Below are 21,394 nucleotides of genomic sequence, written 5' to 3'. Positions count from 1 at the left end.
AAAAGTAAAATCCATATAGAACTAGACTTCTTTTATTTTATTTTAGAATAAGGTTTTAAACCTTATTAAACTCCATCTATTTTATATTGATTAGGATAAGGTGTTTCAATCCTACTAGAATATGGCTTTGCAAGCCTATAAATAGACATAGTCTATTCCTCTTGTATTTGAGAAAAATTTTTCGACATAGTGAATTTTCTTCTCTCTCGCCCGTGGTTTTTTTCCCGAAAGGGTTTCCACGTAAAATTTATGTGTTCTTTATTTTTATTTATTTTATTCTATTTTATTTTTCACAGTTCCAAGATAAATTTATTGGTCTCAAGAATTGGCTCAAAAAACGGTTCTTTAGTTGAGAGAAATTACTTTTTTTTCTTTTTCTGTTTTATAAATTTATAGATGTGGAATGCTTTTATTTTAAAAGTTAAAAACTTTAGTTAAGAAGTTTGAAGATCAAATTGATAGAATATGTAAGTATTAAGGACTAAATGTGTTATTATACCGGTTTAAAAAAAAAACTTTTCATTATCAATTTATCAATCGACCGGTCACCAAAACAAGAATAAAATCAAATATTAATGTCTAAATTGAAAATTTTTGTGAATTATTTTCAATCAATCAAATAATACTTCAGATACATTAAGCAATGTTTTTGCTTAGATGGACCAAGTTTTGCAAAGAAATTGCAATCTCAACATGTATGGAGGAAATTAACATCTGTGATCATGTTGCGGAAAATCAAGTTGTTAAAAATATGTTATGGCTTAAGTTTAAACAATACGAGGCGTCTCTGGTATTGGCATTGGAGCCCAAGAGAGGAAGGCAGTGCAAGTGTGAAAGCTTATTAATTAATTATTATTTGGTGATTATACTGGACATATTTAGCTGATAACTTCAGACTATTCGGTTTGATTTTTTTTCCATTTTTAACTATTGATAATGTACGATATCAACAAATTAATTATTATAAAAATGGAAGCATCACATGATTTACTTTGATTTCCTATTTCCAAAATATCTTTTCCTTTCCAAGAAAGGATACTCTTGGCTTTTTATAAATAGCCTCATCAGCTACTTATCCCTCATCAACTTCACATCCAGTTCTGTTGTGTAATTAGCAATAGAAATGGCAGTCCAAGTCCAAGGCAGTGTTTTGGGCAACACCAGCATTCTCCTTTGCCTCTCTAAGGCTCCCTCTCCACCATTCCCAATGCTTATTCCCCTACGCCTGCACAAGGCCAAGAGGTGCTGCTTTGTTGCAGCTCACTCCACAAGCTCCACAAAGGCTGCGCCATTAAGCTGTAACCATCGAGAAAGTGGTCGTCCGTTGGCCAACTTTCCCCCAGACATATGGGGTGATCGTTTCCTCACTCTTTCCTTTGATATCTCGGTATATATTTATACATTATTACATCCATCATTTCCTTCATTTTGATTCCATATTATCCATTGAAAACATCAAGTTTAATTTCTTTCATTTTCATTTAATGATATTATCTACATATTTTATGGCACCATTGTTGCAGAAAAGCAAGTTCATGCAAGAATCAAACCCAAGACCTAGTATGTAGAGGATCTTGAGGGAGCTATGGTACCATCAGAATAATTAGGAATAGTATGGGATTTGTTGATTTAACTCTCAACCTTTAAACTCATATAACTCTTAATAAAGTAGGGACACATCAACATACTTGAATATTTACATGTATTTGTGTATATATATAATATTTATGATTTATATAACACATAAGTGCACATATATACTTGTTTGACAAATTAAAATTCAACCTTAATTTCCATTTGCTTATATATAATAATATATATGTAGGAACTTAATCGGTGCTCAAGACAAGTTGAAGTGTTGAAAGAAACGGTGAAGGATATGTTAATGGCTTCTACAACTGATCCTTTACACAATGTTCTTTTGATAAATTCCTTATGCCGCCTAGGAGTATCCTACCATTTCGAGACCGAAATAGAGCAACAATTAACTCACTGTTTTGATGAATTAAGTAAACTCATTCATAACTATGGTTATAATTTGCACGCAATTGCAATCATATTTCAAGTTTTCAGATCTCATGGTTATAATATGTCTTCTGGTTAGTACTTATCCTGCGAGGACCATTCATATTGATTTTATATTGATTCGTGTCAAATGATTTTTTTAGTTATAGACATATGCCATGAAATAGTAAATACTTACTTTAATCCATCCTTTCGACTTTTAAAATTATTATTTTACTTACTATTATAAGAATTAGACTAGATAAAATTGTTAAACTGAAAATCATTGATCCAATCACATCTAGTACACTAAAACCAAGAGGTATTGAAATTATAAATAAAAACAGTAGAAATGAGTTCAATATCAATTAAACCTTGTTTTGAATAAGATTTAAGTTAGATTAACTAATTAATTTTATTTTTATTATTTATATAATAAATGTTTAGTGTTACTTTTATTATTTGTTTGTGTTATTTTTTGTGTGAGAATTTTTATTTTGTGATGATTAGAAATTTGTAATTTAATTGCTTTGAACATCTAATTCTTATAATATTGATTTTACTCTTATAATATTTTATGCTTTTTAGTATATAAACAAAATCGTTTATTAATAAAAAACCATTACATTATTAGATATATTTTTAGTGTAATAAAGTTTGAATATTTATTAATTTCAAAAAATTAAATAATTTACAATTTTCATGAAAAAAACTAAAATATTTTATAATTTTATAATTTAATTCTAACCCTTAAAAATATTTAGCTTGTTCAGAAGAAAACTTTTCTCTTAGCTCATAGGAAGGAAAAAAAAAAAAAAGAGAATACAAGCACTGAAACACCAGCAGATGGTAGTCTATTGTTATTATTTGAAAATGCTAATGCAATGTATTGAATATTGAATCAGATATTTTTAACAAGTTCAAGGATGAGAATGGTGAGTTTAAAGTTAGTGATACAAAAGAGTTAATAAGTTTATATGAAGCTTCCCATTTTAGAATAAACGGTGAACTCGTTCTTGATGAAGCTTGTGCTTTCACAACATCACAGTTGAAGTCTATGGTAAGCCGAACAAGTACACACTATGCCCAATACATCGAAAATGCCCTCTATTGTCCCTACCAAAGAGGGGTTCCAAGACTAGAAGCAAGGCAATATATATGTTTTTATGAAAAAGATGAAGATGGTGATGAAGCAAGGAATGATACGTTACTAAAGTTTGCTAAGTATGATTTCAATCGGATCCAAATGATGCTTCAACAGGAACTAAGCAACCTTTGTAGGTAATAATTAAGAACTCTTGTTTTTATTTTGAACACAAAGCAAAACTTTTCGTTTTCTAAAATCTTAGTTAATGCCATGCTTACTTGAGGCATACAGTGACTGGAAAGAAGAAAATATGGAATCAAGGCTTCCAAATGCAAGAAATAGAATTGTGGAGTGCTTTTTCTCGGCGATAGCAGTTTATTTTGAACCATGCTATGCACGTGCTTGCAACATATATGCTAAACTATTATCAACCTTAGTACTCAATGATGATACTTACGATGCCTATGGTACTTATGAAGAACTCCAATATTTCACCGATGCAATCCAAAGGTACTATATATAAATTCTTATTAATATTTTAATGAATTATGATAAAAATTAATTGGTGGTGCGCAGATTTGATATTGGTATTATGGATGAACTTCCAACAAATTACTTAAAACTTGTTTACGAGACTATCTTGAATATTCACAATGAAGCTGAGGATAAGATGAGAAAAGAAGGAAGATCTTATGCCATTTCCTACGCTATAAATGAGGTAAATTAGGTTGCATCAATTCTTCATACAATATAACATTTTACATGCAAGCACTATCCATCCATAATTTGTTACCCATCTATAAAATTAAACACTCTAACTGTGTATCATTTATTATTTAACTCAACACTTTTGTTCAGTCTATTAATTAAGATTTTCAAAATAATCTTATACAAAGAACCCACCAGACTTTTAGGTAGAAAATCATTCAACATAATTGGACATGCAATCTTCAACATAATTTGATTTAAAATTAGTCTCGTACACTTTAATTATGAGCCTATGCATAGTTGGAGTCATTTGATAGAGGTTGTTTTGAGATAAAAGCTTCATAATTCATTCCTTAATGCAATACATGGTCATCAACCAAGACATAAGAACACACAAAGTATGTTTGCTCATTGAAAATGTCTGGTTGAACTGATATTTCACGTTTCGAATGTTAGAATAGTCCTTAAGATCCCATAAATTTTTAATTTAAGTTGCATCACAACATAAAGTTTATTATGGGTAATTAATTACTTTGTATTGGTGATTAGTTCAAGAAATTAGCAGAAGCCTGTTTTGCTGAGCGACGTTGGGTGCATAGAAGTTATGTGCCAACGTTTGATGAGTATATGGACACTGCAATGACGTCAAGTGCAGGCCTTGTTTCAGTCTGTCAAGCATTGATAGGAATGGAAGAAGCAGATGAAACTGCATATCAATGGCTGATCAATACTGATAACAAACTTCATAAAACCGTCAACAAAATTGCTCGTCTCTACGATGATCTCTCAACTAATGAGGTATATCCCTCACCTTTTCTTTTTCTTCTAAAAACTCTTCTAGCAATGTAACCAGGAATGTGTTAATGGTGAAATTAAGGCTGAAGAAAAGAGGGGACTGGTTTGTGGAACCAGTTGTTACATGAAACAATATGGTGTTACAAGACAGGAAGCGGTCGAAGCTTACAGGGAAATGATTGAGGTTGCTTGGAAAGACATGAACGAAGCTTGTCTTAAACCAATGCCTGTCTCAAACAAAATTGCGGTGCGAGCTCTTAACGTTGCACGTTTAGTTTTGGTTCTTTACAAGAAAGACGATGGATTCACAAGGCCTGAACTATCTTTGAAAGATGCCATCGCCAAAGTGCTCATTCATCCCATACCCCTTTAACCAACTTTATATCTATTTATTTTACGCCACTTAGCCATTAAATCGAGCCTTACAACAGCTTCTCAGAGAAACTCATACTCGGATTGGTTGTATGGTGTAAACATCCCTCCCCCACCAACCCACCAAGCCATTAACCATTCTCAGATTCTTGGAATATTAATCATATATATACATAATTATGAAAATATGTAAAACTAAAATAGTTTGCATTAATTTAAGTAGACTTAGTTTCTTTAATTTAGCCAGTTTTTGAGTATTAAAATTTAAGACTTAACTCAAAATGGTAACAATTAAATATGTTTCATTAAGCTCTGCTACTTTGCTATTAGTCATGTTCTATGGTAAAGTTGTAGATTTTGTCCATATTTTCTAATTTGATCATTCTTGGTCTTTATACTTTTGAATTTTTAAAATTCAATCTTGATGCAAACAATGATTTCTAAATCCACCAATTGATCTTTTTGTAAGTAATATTTACAAATAAAAGTTAATATAACATTATACATATGATAATATATTTGACACATAATATTTTGAAAATAGTAAAACTTAATAAATGTAAAGATATTTAAAATATATGACTTATAATACAGGAATTAATAGCAAAATTTAACCTGCCATTTTTTTTTCTTATCCAATGTGAAATATTATTAACATAAAGGAAGACTTAAAAGGTTACAAAAACATATCAAATACATCCTACTGCAAACAAAAGACATTTCAACAACAAAGTCACTCTTATATTATTCAACCATGATATGTTGTAATACTAATCGATTATTTGGTTTTGTTTTACAGCATGCCCTCGTTTTTTTTTAGCTAAAAGCCTAGATCTAACAACAATAAAACACTAAACAAAGCAAAAATCACCACCATACTTTAAACACTTGTGTCCAATTCACACCCGCCAAAGCCAATGAGAACGCCAGGTCATTTCCATTTCTATCCGTTAAAGAGAAGACAATAGTTCCATCCTTGCACTTCAATTTCTAAGAAAAATTGCCTGAAGTGACTAATGTCTCAACCCCTTATTGATACACCAAGAAAACACCACCGAAGAGCCAACTTCAATTACCATGGCATTAGAAGACTTCCAGTTTATAGTTCCAGCATGCCCTCATTACATTTTCAAAAATTAGGTATTGTTTTTGAATGTAGGAAAATAATGTTAAAATTGACTCCTATGAAACTAATATATTAAAAAGGAGCTTCATCTATTATACCTTGTTTAGAAAAACCTCTTATACTAACATATAATTTTTCAATCACTTTTAAGAAATCACTTTTGATGCCTAAATTTCAAAAAATAAAAATAAAAAACAATCTAATATTAAAATCAATGATTTTTATAAGTAAAAATCATATAAAAATAATTTAAGAACTTAAAGATATTTTTGGTATACTTAACCTTAAAATTAACTCATGACCAATTTTTAAAAAAATTCTAAATTTTTAGATATTCATCATTGAGGAATTTTGAAACATTATTTTTATTATGATTATCATTTGGGAATTTTCAGTCCTTCCTAAGCATACAAAAATAACACAAATACTAAATGTGAAAGCAAAAGACTATTTACTAAAAATGACATCTATTTCAGTAAGGTTACCAAAATTCTGCGATGTTATCTATGATAAGTTAGTGGCATTAACAATGGAGGATTTTGCTGTGAATCACAACATTGCTCGTATCGGACTTCGGATATAAGACCAGAACCGGATCAGTAGTTGAAAGAATCAGCATGAAAATCTGATAATCAAAGCTATATTTATCTACTCCCTATCAGAATCATCTACCAGAACTAATTTAATTCTCTTTTCTTTTACCTTTATTTTTGGAATAGTACTGTTTATCGACATGTTTTACGGATCTCCTCCGTCAATGTTTCATATGCCACTTGCCGTTCGGGACTTCGTGAGTCGCTGCAGAGTATCCTGCGCAATATTTTCAACTCTTCAGGACTTGCCTTCTTGAAAAGTCCTCTTAGGACTACCTGTATTTCTTCATCAACAGAATGTTGATTAGGATCTTCGTGATCTTGCTTTGTCAAATCAACACCCAAAATATTTGCTTTTGATTCGCCTACCGAGCAACTCAATCCGAGCGCGTACTTTTTAACTTTATTGTTATCACGAGCAGTCTTGTTATTCCAGTACTCCGAACATTGATGATTTGGATCGAGAGCTTCAATTGCCTGGAGGAAAGCAATTTATTAGGAAATAAATAACAGAATACGGATATCACAACTAAATTGAATAAGAAAAACGGTTCTCTTGTTTTATTAGACAAATGCATGCTTGCATGAGTACCTGCTATATGCACAATTCTGGTACTATCCGTTTGTGGTCATTAGCATACCATCGAAGTGGCATGTCCGACATGGGTAGGTTCATTTTTTACTACGTTTTCCATGTATTTGGAGGATTCTTTAAAAGTCATATCCACAACAAAGGTGTGGTAGAGACATAAGGATTAATAAATGACATTTTCTATTTATCACGTCATCGTAGTTGCTAAGCCATATTCCATATCATGATGAGAACCATATGGATCATGTTTTGTTATTGAAGGATTTCTAATCTGATAATTGTTAGCTAAGAAATGTTCCTAGTTTATAAAGGCATCATTACATGAATTATGGGTGGTGAGAGAAATCCAAACATTTCGAGCCCGTTTATGCTCTGCAGAGATTGCAAAGGTAGCAGCCCGCTTTCTCCTAGGTTTTTCCTCCTCAAGATTTCTTGATTTAACTGCTGTAGCACCATTTCTCAACATTTGTTAGGCAACACATTCGAGAAGGTTATGGTAGGGCAGCCTTCTAAAGTAACCTGAAATATAATATAATACACATGAGGTTCTACGTGAAGGCTAACTCAGTGACATCCCCATTGCCAAAGTTTTATGAGTGAACCTTTATCCCAAAATTAGAAGACAAACAAGAGGTAATCTGTTAGTGTTTTGGGACACTTTATCCTAAGAAAGTATGGACTTCAGTCTGGAACTTAAACAATAATGTAATGAATCCGAATAAAGAATGAAGAAAGCTTGAAGATTCAAATCAAGAGATTTGAGCTTGAAAAACAGAATGAAAGCAAGAAAAGAGAGTATTTTTGGATGAAATTCTAATGAATTTTCATTGCATTTGTTGGAACATTGACAGCAACAACACATAAAATAACAACTTATTTGCTTAAGAACTAAGATGAAACCGAGAGCAAAACAAAGAACTTGAGCACTCAAATGGATGAGAAAAATCAGAAGCAATTTCCATTGATTGATAATGAAAATAAATACAAAGTTAACAAGTCAAATGACTATTACCTAATAATTTACCTACTCCCACTAATAAGAGACTTAAGCTAACTTAATTTACAAGACAAAGCAAGCTAGTATGGCAGCCTTACATCCATCAAACTCAAGTCAAAACTAAACAAAAAATACAAACTTTCATGTCAAGTTACATATGAACCAAAAAATAACAAAATGAAACAAGACAGCTAAGCTAGTTGCTGCTCTTGAACTCAGCTCGATCGTACCCTTCAGTTGAGTCACATCGCTTCATGCATCCTTTCAAGTTGCCAACGGTCCAATGTTGCATTGCAGGCCAAATCTCAACACTCTTCCTTGGACTGTATGCAACAAACACCTATTAGCTTCCTTAGTGTTTCAAACCTTGCTGTACCAAGTGGCTTAGTCAAGATATCAGCCAATTGGTCTTGTGAACAACAATGCACTAAATTGACTTCTTTAGATTGCTCAGCTTCTCTAACAAAGTGGAACTTTATCTTAAAGTGATTGGTTTTGCCATGAAAGACTGGATTCTTAGCTATGGCAACAGCTGACTGATTGTCAACCATGATCTCAGTAGAATCACATTGGTTCTCATTTAGATCATGTAGTAATTTTCTGAGCCAAATGGCTTGATTCACTGCTGCTGCTGCTATGTATTCTGCCTCTGCAATAGATTGAGCAACAGTTTGTTGCTTCTTTGAACTCCAACAAATCACACTCGAGCCAAGGGTGAAAAAGTACCCAGATGTGCTTTTCATATCATCAGTACAACCAGCCCAATCGCTATCTGAATAACCAACCAGTTTCAGTTTCTTTTCTTTCTTAAACAGCATACCAAACCTCAAAGTTCCTTTAATGTATCTCAGCACCCTCTTGGCAGCCTTGAAATGCACTTCATTACAACAATGCATAAACCTTGCCAACAAACTCACAGCATGCATCAAGTCAGATTTGGTTGCTGTCAAATAGAGAAAGCAACCTATTAAACTCCTATACTCCTTCTCATTGACCCTTACATGATCACCAATGCTTGACAGCTTCTCTCCTTGAGCCATAGGTGTGTTTACAGGCTTGCAATTTTGCATGCTAAACTTGTCAAGTATCTTCAAAGCGAATGCATGTTGGCTGATGAAAATCCCTCGATCAGTTTGGTTCACTTCCATACCAAGGAAGTAGGTCATAACCCCCAAATCAGTCATATCAAATACCTCTTGCATCTGTGCTTTGAACTCATTGACCAGAACATCCTTGCTTCCAGTCACTAGCAAGTCATCAACATAAATCGAGACAATCAGAAATGTCTCATCCTTGGATTTCTTCACATAGAGGGTTGGCTCACTCAGGCTTTTCTCAAACTCGAGCTTAGTCAGGTAAGCATCTACCCTATTATACCATGCTCTAGGTGCTTGTTTCAGCCCATACAGAGCCTTCTTCAGCCTATAGACCTTGTCTTCTTGTCCTTGGACTTGGAAGCCATCGGGTTGCTCTATGTAAATCTCCTCCTTGAGAAAACCATTCAAGAAGGCTAACTTAACATCAAGTTGATGTATCTGCCATTTATTCTGTGCAGCCAAAGCAAACAGTAGCTTGATGGTATCCAATCTTGCAACTGGGGCAAAAGTCTCCTCAAAATCAACTCCATACTGCTGGCAATACCCCTTAACCACCAACCTTGCCTTATGTTTATTCAATGAGCCATCAGCATTGAATTTTGCTCTAAAGACCCATCTAACTCTAATAACCTTCTTTTCTGGTCTCTCAACCAAGTCCCAAGTCTGATTCTTTTGAATCATGTCCATTTCAACTTCCATAGTTTTCTTCCAATTCATGTCCCTAGCTGCTTCTTCATAGCTCGAAGGCTCCACAATAGCCACATTGCATCTCTGATAAACATCAGCAATGGACCTAGTACCTCTCACAGGAAGGTCATCAACATTGCTATTACTAGGCTCACTTTCAATTAGCTCCAAGTTGCCTTCAACTGAATCCTCTTCAAACTGACTTGCATTCGAACCATCCCAGTTCCAAATCTTCTTTTCATCAAATCTAATGTCTCTACTTACCAAAATTTTCTTTGTTGAAAGATCATAGACTCTATAGCCTTTCTTGTCACTGCTATAGCCCACAAAAATACAGGGAACAGACCTCTTTTCAAGCTTGGTCCTTCTTTCTACAGGTACAAGGACATAGCACACACATCCAAAGACTTTCAAATGAGAGACAGATGGTTTGAGTCCATACCATGCTTCAAAGGGTGTCTTATCCTTGACAGTATGTGTTGGGAGCTTGTTGAGCAGGTACACCGAGCTGTTGACAGCCTCTGCCCAAAATGAGTTTAGAAGTTTGCTTTGGAACAGCAAACATCTGGCCATATCCATTACAGTCCTATTCTTCCTTTCACACACTCTATTTTGCTGAAGAGTGTACACTGTGGTTAGCTGATGATGGATCCCAGCCTACTCACATAACCTCTTGAATCTATCAGATATATACTCAGCCCTATTATCTATTCTTAATATCTTGATCCTACAACCAACTTGGTTTTCAACCATGGCTTTGAACTTTCCAAAAGCTTCAAACACATCAGACTTCTGTTTCAAGAAGAAAACCCAACAGAATCTGGTCAGATCATCAATGAAAAGTACAAAGTACTTACTCCCATTTAGTGAAGGGGTCTTCATTGGGCCACAAATGTTAGAATGCACCAGCTCAAGCTTCTCTTGAGCTCTCCATGCTTAATCAACTGGAAAAGGAAGTCTAGCTTGCTTGCCAAGTTGACAGACATCACAAACACCTTCAAGTGGCTCGACCTTGGTCATATCCTCTACCAAACCAAGCTTATGCGGCAAGTTAAGTGACCTGAAATTGGCATGGCCTAGCCTCTTGTGCCATGGGCCAGCATTGTCACTTTGGCTCAAATATGTCGTCTTTTCAAGCTGACTAACATCAAACATGAAACACTTGTCTGTCATAGGTACAATGACAATTTCCTGACCAAGAGAATCTTCAATAACACAAGAATCACTTCTAAAGAACAAAGAATAGCCTTTTTCAACCAGCTGACCAACACTTAGCAGGTTTTGGTCTATATCAGACACATACAACACATCAGTAATCAGCTTGTTGCCAGAGCTTGAGCTGATCAACACATCACCCCTGCCTTTAGCTTCAATTATGCTCCCATTGCCAATTCTAATCCTTGAGCTAAAACTCCTGTCAAGCTTCTTAAACAGGTTCACATCAGCAGCCATGTGATGTGAGCATCCACTATCTACAAGCCAACTACATTTGCCTTTGCTTGTGGTTGCAAGGGAAGATGCACTGAAAACATGTTCCTCCTAAGCTTGTTGATCCTCAGCAGAACGTGCCTGATCTTGTTGTTGTACTGGTGCTTTGCCTTTGTTCCTACAATTTTTCTCAACATGACCATATTGCTTGCATTTCCAGCATTGAACATCTGGTCTTCTCCAACAGTTTCTTTCTGAGTGTGTGGTTCTTTTGCAATGAGTGCATGGTGGATAGCTCCTCTTACTTAAATCCTTTCTGAATTTGTCCTTCTTGTCAAGCCAAGGCTTCTTGCCTTTTTGATTTGCACTGGAGCTCTCTTTGGCCCTTGCTTGGAAGGCTCCCTCAGAGTGATCTTCCTGTCTATTAGCCCTTCTCTGCTCCAAAGCATAGAGTGAGTTCACCAATTCTGATAGAGAAATGGTTGTGAGGTCTCTCGAGTCCTCCAATGAGGATATCTTAGACTCGAATCTCTCAGGAAGAGTGGTGATAACCTTCTCAACCACCCTACTTTCAGCAAAGTCTACACCAAGAAACCTTATATTGTTCACTGTGGCCATTATTCTATCAAGATCCGCTTAATGGTCTCAAGATTTTCATCTTGATTCTCAAATCTCTCCTCGATTGATTAGTCATGTTGTCTAGTCTTCTCGCACCCCATGAATTCCTCCTTCAACTTTGTCCCAAGCTTGCTTAGGTGAGTCACATGCCATAATGCGAGTAAAGATCACATCAGACACTCCATTCTGCAAGCAGGCCATGGCTTTAGGCTTCTTGGCAGTCTCCTTAGCATGCTGTCTCATCTGAGCAACGGTGGGATTGGCTCTCAATGGAGGTGGCTCGGCATCATTCTCCACTACACTCCATAAATCATGTGCCTGAAGGTAAGTCTTCATTTTTACCACCCAAATGTGGTAGTTCTCACCAGTGAACACAGGAGGTGGAGGTGGTGTGAAGCTCATCCTGCTGCAAAAAGTTCAACAGCTTCAGTTTCCTACTTTCTTAAGCTTGATTTCACAAACAAACAACAACCAACAAGAGAAGGCCCTCAAAGAATTATGGCTCTCGATACCATTTGTTGGAACATTGACAGCAACAACACATAAAATAACAACTTATTTGCTTAAGAACTAAGATGAAACCGAGAGCAAAACAAAGAACTTGAGCACTCAAATGGATGAGAAAAATCAGAAGCAATTTCCATTGATTGATAAGGAAAATAAATACAAAGTTAACAAGTCAAATGACCATTACCTAATAATTTACCTACTCCCACTAATAAGAGACTTAAGTTAACTTAATTTACAAGACAAAGCAAGCTGTTATGGCCAGCCTTACATCCATCAAACTCAAGTCAAAACTAAACAAAAAATACAAACTTTCATGTCAAGTTACAAGCTAACTTGATCAAGTTACATATGAACCAAAAAAAAACAAAATGAAACAAGACAGCTAAGCTAGTTGCTGCTCTTAAACTCAGCTCGATCATGCCCTTCAGGCTGAGCTGCTACTGCTTCATGCATCCTTCCAAGCTGCCAACGGTCCAATGTTGCATTGCAAGCCAAATCTCAACAGCATTGAACTTTGGCATAAAGCCATTACATATACCAGACAATGGCTGGTCTAAATTAACAAATACATCACCTAAACATTACCTAACTCCACTTAATTCATTGGAACTAGGTGAAATTTACTTGCACACTCAGGCAAAGCTAGTAATCAGCTCTTTCACCATCAAGTTACATCAACTGTCATCCAAACATAGTTCAAAATGAACTAAATTACAAAACAATATTAAAGGTAACAAAATGAAACTGAGATGAAACAGTAGCATTAACATCCTCAGTTGCATATATTTCATCCGGCAATGCTGCAGCAGCTACTTCTTCATACTTCATCTGCATAACTTATGTGGATGAATTCTTACGTGCATGAATTTCTCCTTGGTTGCATGAGCTGCATGAAGGGCCATTCTCTAACATAATCTCACCTTAAATAGAGGTCCAAGTAGCCCAATATCCAAGACTTCAGAAATGTAACTAGAAATCTTTGTTGGGTCGAGCACACTAAAGTACTTGACACGGCTTCTAAAACCTGTAAAAGTCGAGCATGAATCTAAAAAGTTAATACCAGAAAGAAAGAAACTGTGAATTAAATAGTAAGAAATCAGATCCAATTTCATTGTTATGTACCTTTTGGGAATATGGCCTGGCTGTTGCACCATAGTTTTCCAAAAATTACGGATCCAAAATTTAAAGGCTCAACAGCACGATTCAACAATGGATGACCTTGGTGAGCCATAGACGCAATTACATCTGAGCAGTTGAGAGTTTCTGCCTTCAACAAGGTATTTGATTGTCCTGCATTGATATGTGGAAACTGAAGTTCAACGCCAAACAATTTCTTGCCCTCAAAGCCGTCATGACCTGTTGAAATTGAATGCTGATACTTCTCGGAATATTCTCGAGAAACTGATGAGCTACAGTCACTCTTGAGTCTCTTTAGAACAGGTTCTCTTACTTCATCAAATCCACAACTTTTCTCTCACAAAAATGTCTCAACATCAGTTACACTGTGGTTAGTGGAGCTATCAGAATCACAAATAGACTTCCTTGCAGTTGCAGGATAATCAGAAATAATATCAAGATTTAAGTCAATGCAGGCATCCTGCTCCGAGTTAGTTCTGTTTTCCATGACAAGAACTCCAACATTTACGACGTTATTATGACTATCCAAGGTGACATGAGAGGCTTTTAATTTAGTCGCAGGCTGGCACTCTGATGGCGATACCTCCGAAGAAAAATGACCATACAAGTAAGGAGTATTAATATCCACCTTTTCTTCCACTCTTGAGGGGCAAGAGAAACTTTCTCTTGGTTGAGCAGGCTCAAATTTTAATACCTCACAGTCCTGAACCCACTTAGACAAATAAGGATCGCAATCAATACCAGAAACCAACCCGAGATCTTTGGATGCCCATAGTTTAACAGCATCTAATCCTCCCTCTAGGGGTTCAACTAGCATTTGTGTTGAAGTTGGCCTGCATTCATTCATCTTTGTCTAAAATCCCAACAATTTGCAATTCATCAACAGTGTAGCGGAGGAGGACAAATTTGTCTTCGTCTTGGCATGAGCACAAATTCGTTACATGTTTCAGACAAGCAAATCGTTCAGGAGAGCGTTTGCAGCTGCAGGCAGATAGATGCAAGTCATAGAAACAAGAGAAACATTCCCTCTCACTTTCCAAATCAAAGTCTTTTTCCATCTTTCGTACAGGCATATCAGGGGAAAAGCAATTTACTCGTTCCTCTTCCATCTGCTTTCTCATCTATTAACAATGATAATTTACATATATTAGTGCACATAATGATATAAGTAAGTTTTTCACTTATTATGTTAATATTTATAATTTACACAATTATTTTGTTCACTCAACTATGAAACATTATAAAATATCAATAACTTATTTAATTTTATCTTTTGGTCACAAACTAGATAATGATGATAGCTTATAAATTTGGCATAATAAAAACTTTAAGTGTCAACATTTATAGATTATGTCAATTTAGTCTTGATTCTAAAACATTAATTCTCAACATTTACACATTGTGTGATTTGGTCTTTTTTTTATAATTTTACTTTTCTTTGTGATATTAAGGGTTAATTTTAAAAGAATGAGAAATGATGAAAATTATTATCTTCAATTTTTCTATATTTTCAAGCAAATATTAGCTGATAGGTTTTTTTAACTTTTTAGGTGAAAGGGTCACAAAGAAAAGTAAAATTACAAAAGACCAAATTACACAATGTGTAATTGTTGAGGGTTACATTTTTTAGAATTAAGACTAAATTGACATAACGTATAAATGTTGAGGGATAAAGTTACTATTATACCAATCTTAAAAAATGTCACCGTTAATCAACTGGTAGCTAAAAAATAAAATTAAATAATTAATTGACCATTTTATAAATTTTTATAATTGAGTAATTAAAAATATTTCCTAATAATTAAATGATTACTAATATAATTTATCCTTAAGATACCGAATCGGTGGTAAAAATATTATATAGGACAGATACGTATTATTGGAATCAACAATGGTTTCATCTGTGCCCATCGTAAACATGCAACACTAATTATATATGATTTAAACTATATCATGTCTTGATCCTGTTCTCATAAAATTATAATAATAAAAGTTCCCTCCTACCAAAATAATAATAATAATCAAGGGCGTAGTCAGGGGCCCCGCCCCTAAAATGAAAAATTTTATTTTAAGTTCTTAAAAATTTTAAAATTTTAAATTAGTAAATATAAAATTATACTTTGACCCTCTAAAATTATAAAAATTTAATTTAATCCTTTACAAATTATAAAAATATAAACTATAAAAATTAAAATTTTATCCGCCCTAAAAGAATTTTCGACTTTGCCCCGATAATAATAATAATAATAACAATAATAATAATAATAATAATACTTCCTAAAATATCACGTGGAATGTTTCCAAAAATAGGTGTTGGAACTTGGGAGGGTTAATAATGTATTCATCCGAATCATACAACAATAAATTTTAGGTAAATTTTATAAATAATCACTCAATTATGTTTATATTTTTCTTTTGGTTATTCAAATTTAATTTTTTAATTTAGGCATTAATATTTGAATTTGTTCCTATTTTCATCACTCACTTTCAAATTGATAATGAAAAATCCTTTTTAATTGGTACAACAACACATTTAGTCCTCAATATTTACATATTCTATCAATTTGATCCTAGTTCTAAATAATTCAATAAATTTAACCCTTTATATTTATAAATTCTATTAATTTGTTCCTCAAATTTCCTAACTAAAGCTTTCAGCTTTTAAAATAAAAATAATTTGCATCTATTAATTGTTTTATTTATGGTTGAAATTATTCAAGACATAACCCTTTTGTTTATTTTTTAAGAAACTAATGTTAAGAAATTAACTAAATACCATTGACAATAATATAAAATACAAAATTTTAAAATATAATAAATAATAAAATTATATAAATAATTTAATTTTGTAAAAAATAATTTTTCACTCTAGCTAGCATCATTTTAGTTTTTAATTAATTTGATGAATAATTTGACTCTAAATTAGATTATTAGTGATACGTATTGCTTGTCATAGACTTAAAAATAGGATTTAATAGAACACATAATAATCTCTTAATCTATTTAAAAATTAAAATTATTATCAATGTAACAAAAGAAAATTCAATTAATTCTTTCACATTCTTTTTCTTATGAGAAATTAAATCTTCATAATTTTTTCTTATATAATTATTGATTAAATAATTGGATTCTTCAAAGCCATACTTTTTAATTTTGGATTTAATTTCCAATTTATAGGACTATTTCTATATACCTTGAAAGAATATCATATTGTTAACAACAGGACTAAATCTAAAGTGTTTTTTTCAAGGTTTTTCCATTTTCTTTAGCCAAAATTTTAGTAACCAAAGGGTTATAAAATATAATATTTAAAAGAAAACTATCGAAAAAAAAAAAGAAAAGAAAAGAAAAGAAGTTCCAAGATAAACTCATTGATCTCAAGAATGGGCTCAAAAAATGGCTTGTTAGTTGAGAGAAGTTATTTTATTCTATTTGGGTTTTACAAATTTATAGATGTGGAATGCTTTTGTTTTAAAAGCTGAAAATTTTGGTCAGAAAGTTTGAGGTGTTGGGGTTTTTAACAGCAACAAAAAAGAAAAGAGAACAGAGGAAGAAATACATGACACAGAACAAAGAAGCAAGAAAAAATTTTACTTGCTCACAAACGTGCAGCAAGAAAGCAATCTGATGTGCTTGATTTTTCAATAAAAAAAACAATATATATATAACCAACTACATTACTTATTACTACCTACCAAAAGCAGCTTAGTAACTTTAAAAACATTGCTTGTACACACAAACAAGTCACTTAAACTAATCAACATTGGAACTATAAAAAGATAACTTGCACAAAAGCTGATTATGTCAATCGGCACCTAAAAATATTAAAATAATACCAACTTAGTTCATTTTGAACTAAGTAACCTAATAAAGTAACTAAACAATCTTGTCATTATAAAGAAGCATTAAATCTTCAAACATGCACAATTGCTAGCACGTACTTCATCTGGAGATATTACACTAAATGACCTTGTAACATTTGTGCTGCAGCATGTTTACAAGCTGCATGCACTTCATCCGGAGATATTACAGCAGCTTCATGTGCTGCATGCACTTTAACCAAAAATATCACAGCAGCATGGTAGGTTAATTTTCAACGTGAGGATCAAATTGATAAAATATGTAAGTATTAAGGACTAAATGTGTTATCATATCGATTAGAAATAAAAACTTTTCATTATCAAACCTCTTACCAAAACAAGAATGAATTCAAACGTTAGTGTCTAAATTGAAAATTTTTAAAGTTGAGACATAATTGAGTGATCTTAAAATAGAAATAAAAAATCTACCCATAATTCAGTATCGCATGCAATTTTGATTATTTTATTAAAAAATCTATTCTTGTTTTTTTTGTGAATTATAAGAGAATGACAAAATTCTAACAATAACGCAACTCGAATTCAAACTATATTTTAAATGGTAAACACTTTAACTATCGTGCCAACACACGTTTTAAATGCAGTATGAATAGATTAGTAGCTTTTTATTAATTAATTGGCAGGGTTAAACGCACTACCATTCTACCAATCAACTTAGCAACTTAGCAACTTAGCAGACACGCAATTTCGATTGCCCCCACACCTTGAATTATTCTTTAATGATTAAACGCACTAACACACATTTAATCATGCACATAACCATTTTTTAAGTGAATTATTGTCAATCTATCAAATAATAGTTATCAGCAATGTTTTTGCTTAGATCGACCAAGTTTTGCAGGGCTAAGAAATTGCAATCTCGACGTGTATGGAGGAAATTAACATCTGTGATCATGTTGCGGAAAATCAAGTTGTTAAATTTATATATGTTATGGCTTAAGTTTAAACAATACGAGGCGTCTCTGGTATTGGCATAGGAGCCCAAGAGAGGAAGGCAGTGCAAGTGTGCAAGCTGATTAGTTAATTAGTATTTGGTGATTATACTGGACATATAGCTGATAACTCCAGACCATTCGGTTTGATTCTTTTCCCTTTTTAATTATTGATGATTTACGATACAAATTAATTATTATAAAAATGGAAGCATCACATTGATTTCCTATTTCCAAAATATATTTTCCACTCCAAGAAAGAATACTCTTAGCTTTTTATAAATAGCCTCATCAGCTACTTATCCCTCGTCAACTTTACATTCAGTTCTGTTGTGTAATAAGCAATAGAAATGGCAGTCCAAGTCCAAGTCCAAGGCAGTGTTTTGGGCAACACCAACATCCTCCTTTGCCTCTCTAAGGCTCCCTCTCCACCATTCCCAATGCTTATTCCCCTACGCCTGCACAAGGCCAAGAGGTGCTGCTTTGTTGCAGCTCATTCCACAAGCTCCACAAAGGCTGAGCCATTAAGCAGTAACCATCGAGAAAGTGGTCGTCCGTTGGTCAACTTTCCCCCAGACATATGGGGTGATCGTTTCCTTACTCTTTCCTTTGATATCTCGGTATATATTTATATACATTATTACATCCATCATTTCCTTAATTTTGATTCCATATTCATTCATTGAAAACATCAAGTTTAGTTTCTTTCATTTTCATTTAGTATATATAGTGTTTCCCGTTAGTATATATTATATATATACATATTGATAAGCATATAAATGATACTTTCTACATCTTAGAGATATCTTTTAATTATATCATGTATATGTAAAAGCTATGGTCGTTGAAGAGCGACTGTATGGCACCATTGTTACTGAAAAGCAACATCATGGCAGGATTCAAATTTAAGATTTCTAATGTATAAATGATCTTAAGGGAGCTATGGTACCATTTGAATAGTTAGGGATAATATGTGAATTGTTGATACCTCTTAACCTTTGAAATCATAGAACTTTCAACAAAGTTAGTACACATTAATATACTTGAATATTTACATGTATTTATGTATGTGTATATATATATAATATTTATGATTTATATAACACATACGTGCACATATATACTTGTTTGACAAATTAAAATTCAACCTTAATTTCCATTTGCTTATATATAATAACATATGTAGGAACTTGATCGGTGCTCAACACAAGTTGAAGTGTTGAAAGAAACGGTGAAAGATATGTTAATGGCTTCTACAACTGATCCTTTACAAAATATTCTTTTGATAAATTGCTTATGTCGCCTAGGAGTTTCCCATCACTTCGAGATCGAAATAGAGCAACAATTAACTCACTGTTTTGATACATTAAGCCAACTCATTCATAATAGTGATAATAATTTGCACGATATCGCGATTATGTTTCAAGTTTTCAGATCTCATGGTTATAATATATCTTCAAGTAAGTGCTTATCCTACAAGGACTATCTATTCAAATTGATTTCACATTGATTTATGTCAAATGAATTTTTTAAAAGATAGACATGTGTTGTGGAATAGTAAATACTTACTTTGATCCATCCTTTTGACTTTTAAAATTATTATTTTACTTATGGTTGTTAAATTAGACCAGATAAAACAGTTAAATTAAAATTAATGATGAAATCAACTCTAGTATCTTAAAATCAAGAGGTGTCGAAATTATAAAAAAATTAAGTCGAAATGAGTTAAAAATCATTAATAAGTTAGTTTAAGTAATTAATTTTATTGTTATAATTTTTATAATATATGTTTTATGCTACTTTTATTATTTGTTTGTGTTATTTTTTGTGAATTTTTATTTTGTGATGATTGAATCATAAATTGATTGATTTGACCACCTAATATTTAAGTTATTGATTTTACTCTTATAACATTTTATGTATCTTTTCTATGTTTATAGTATATACACGAAGCATTTATTAATAAAAAAATCATTACATTATTAGTATTTTTAGTTGGATTTGAATTATTATTATTATTATTATTATTATTTGAAAATACTGATGCAATGTAATTAGATATTTTCAACAAGTTCAAGGATGGGGATGGTGAGTTCAAAATTAGTGATACAAAAGGGATGATAAGTTTATACGAAGCTTCCCAATTTAGAATAAATGGCGAACTCATTCTTGATGAAGCTTGTACTTTCACAACATCGCAATTGAAATCTATGGTGAGCCAAACAAGTACACACTATGCCCAATACATCGAAAATGCCCTCTATTGTCCCTACCAAAGAGGGGTTCCAAGACTAGAAGCAAGGCAATATATATGTTTTTACGAAAAAGATGATGATGAAGCAAGGAATGAGACATTACTAAAGTTTGCCAAGCATGATTTCAACCGGATCCAAATGATGCTTCAACAGGAACTAAGCAACCTTTGTAGGTAATGAGAACTCTTTTTTATTTTTATTTTGAACCCAAGGTAAGACTTTTCGTTTTCTAAAATCTTAGTTAATGTCATGCTTGCTTGGGGCATACAGTGAGTGGAAAGAAGAAAATATGGAATCAAGGCTTCCATATGCAAGAAATAGAATCGTGGAGTGCTTTTTCTCGGCAATAGCGATTTATTTTGAACCATGTTATGCACGTGCTTGCAACATATATGCTAAACTACTAACTTTAGTACTCATTGATGATACTTATGATGCGTATAATACCTATGAAGAACTCCAATATTTCACCGATGTAATCTAAAGGTTTAATTTATTTTTAAAATTACTCTACTGTATATAAATTCTTATTAATATTCTAATAAATTATGATTAAAATTAATTGGTGGTGCGCAGAT

General features: G+C 33.0%; 3 protein-coding genes across 5 annotated transcripts; all 3 read left to right on the top strand.

The window, feature by feature from the left end:
* The first annotated feature begins 1,087 nt into the window (after positions 1–1,087).
* Positions 1,088–2,118, top strand: LOC128281553 (casbene synthase, chloroplastic-like). 3 transcript variants are annotated; one of them, XR_008271781.1, is made up of 3 exons: positions 1,088–1,387; positions 1,524–1,612; positions 1,826–2,118. XR_008271781.1 is itself a non-coding variant. In XM_053019741.1 (2 exons), exons 1-2 carry the CDS (start codon positions 1,124–1,126, stop codon positions 2,102–2,104), a joined length of 543 nt encoding a protein of 180 aa, XP_052875701.1. In that variant the 5' UTR covers positions 1,088–1,123; the 3' UTR covers positions 2,105–2,118. The 3 variants fall into 3 exon arrangements, 2 of the variants coding, with proteins under 2 accessions (XP_052875701.1, XP_052875702.1); XM_053019741.1 differs by lacking the exon at positions 1,524–1,612; XM_053019742.1 differs by lacking the exon at positions 1,826–2,118 and having other exon boundaries at positions 1,524–1,741.
* Positions 2,119–3,356: 1,238 nt separating this feature from the next.
* Positions 3,357–4,967, top strand: LOC108489065 (valerianol synthase TPS1G-like). Its single transcript, XM_053019905.1, has 4 exons — positions 3,357–3,601; positions 3,668–3,809; positions 4,349–4,597; positions 4,653–4,967. The coding sequence occupies exons 1-4, from the start codon at positions 3,357–3,359 to the stop codon at positions 4,965–4,967; spliced, it is 951 nt and encodes a 316-aa protein (XP_052875865.1).
* A 13,440-nt stretch (positions 4,968–18,407) lies between these two features.
* LOC108488063 (casbene synthase, chloroplastic-like) lies at positions 18,408–21,385 on the top strand. Its single transcript, XM_053019904.1, has 4 exons — positions 18,408–19,181; positions 19,748–20,021; positions 20,620–20,989; positions 21,087–21,385. The coding sequence occupies exons 1-4, from the start codon at positions 18,912–18,914 to the stop codon at positions 21,298–21,300; spliced, it is 1,128 nt and encodes a 375-aa protein (XP_052875864.1). The 5' UTR covers positions 18,408–18,911; the 3' UTR covers positions 21,301–21,385.
* Positions 21,386–21,394: the final 9 nt, after the last annotated feature.

This window comes from Gossypium arboreum, chromosome 10 (assembly GCF_025698485.1).
Source record: "Gossypium arboreum isolate Shixiya-1 chromosome 10, ASM2569848v2, whole genome shotgun sequence".
NCBI classification, from domain to species: Eukaryota; Viridiplantae; Streptophyta; class Magnoliopsida; order Malvales; family Malvaceae; genus Gossypium; species Gossypium arboreum.
The sequence above is the reverse complement of the archived record's forward strand: the minus strand, read 5'-3'. Positions and strand labels throughout refer to the sequence as shown.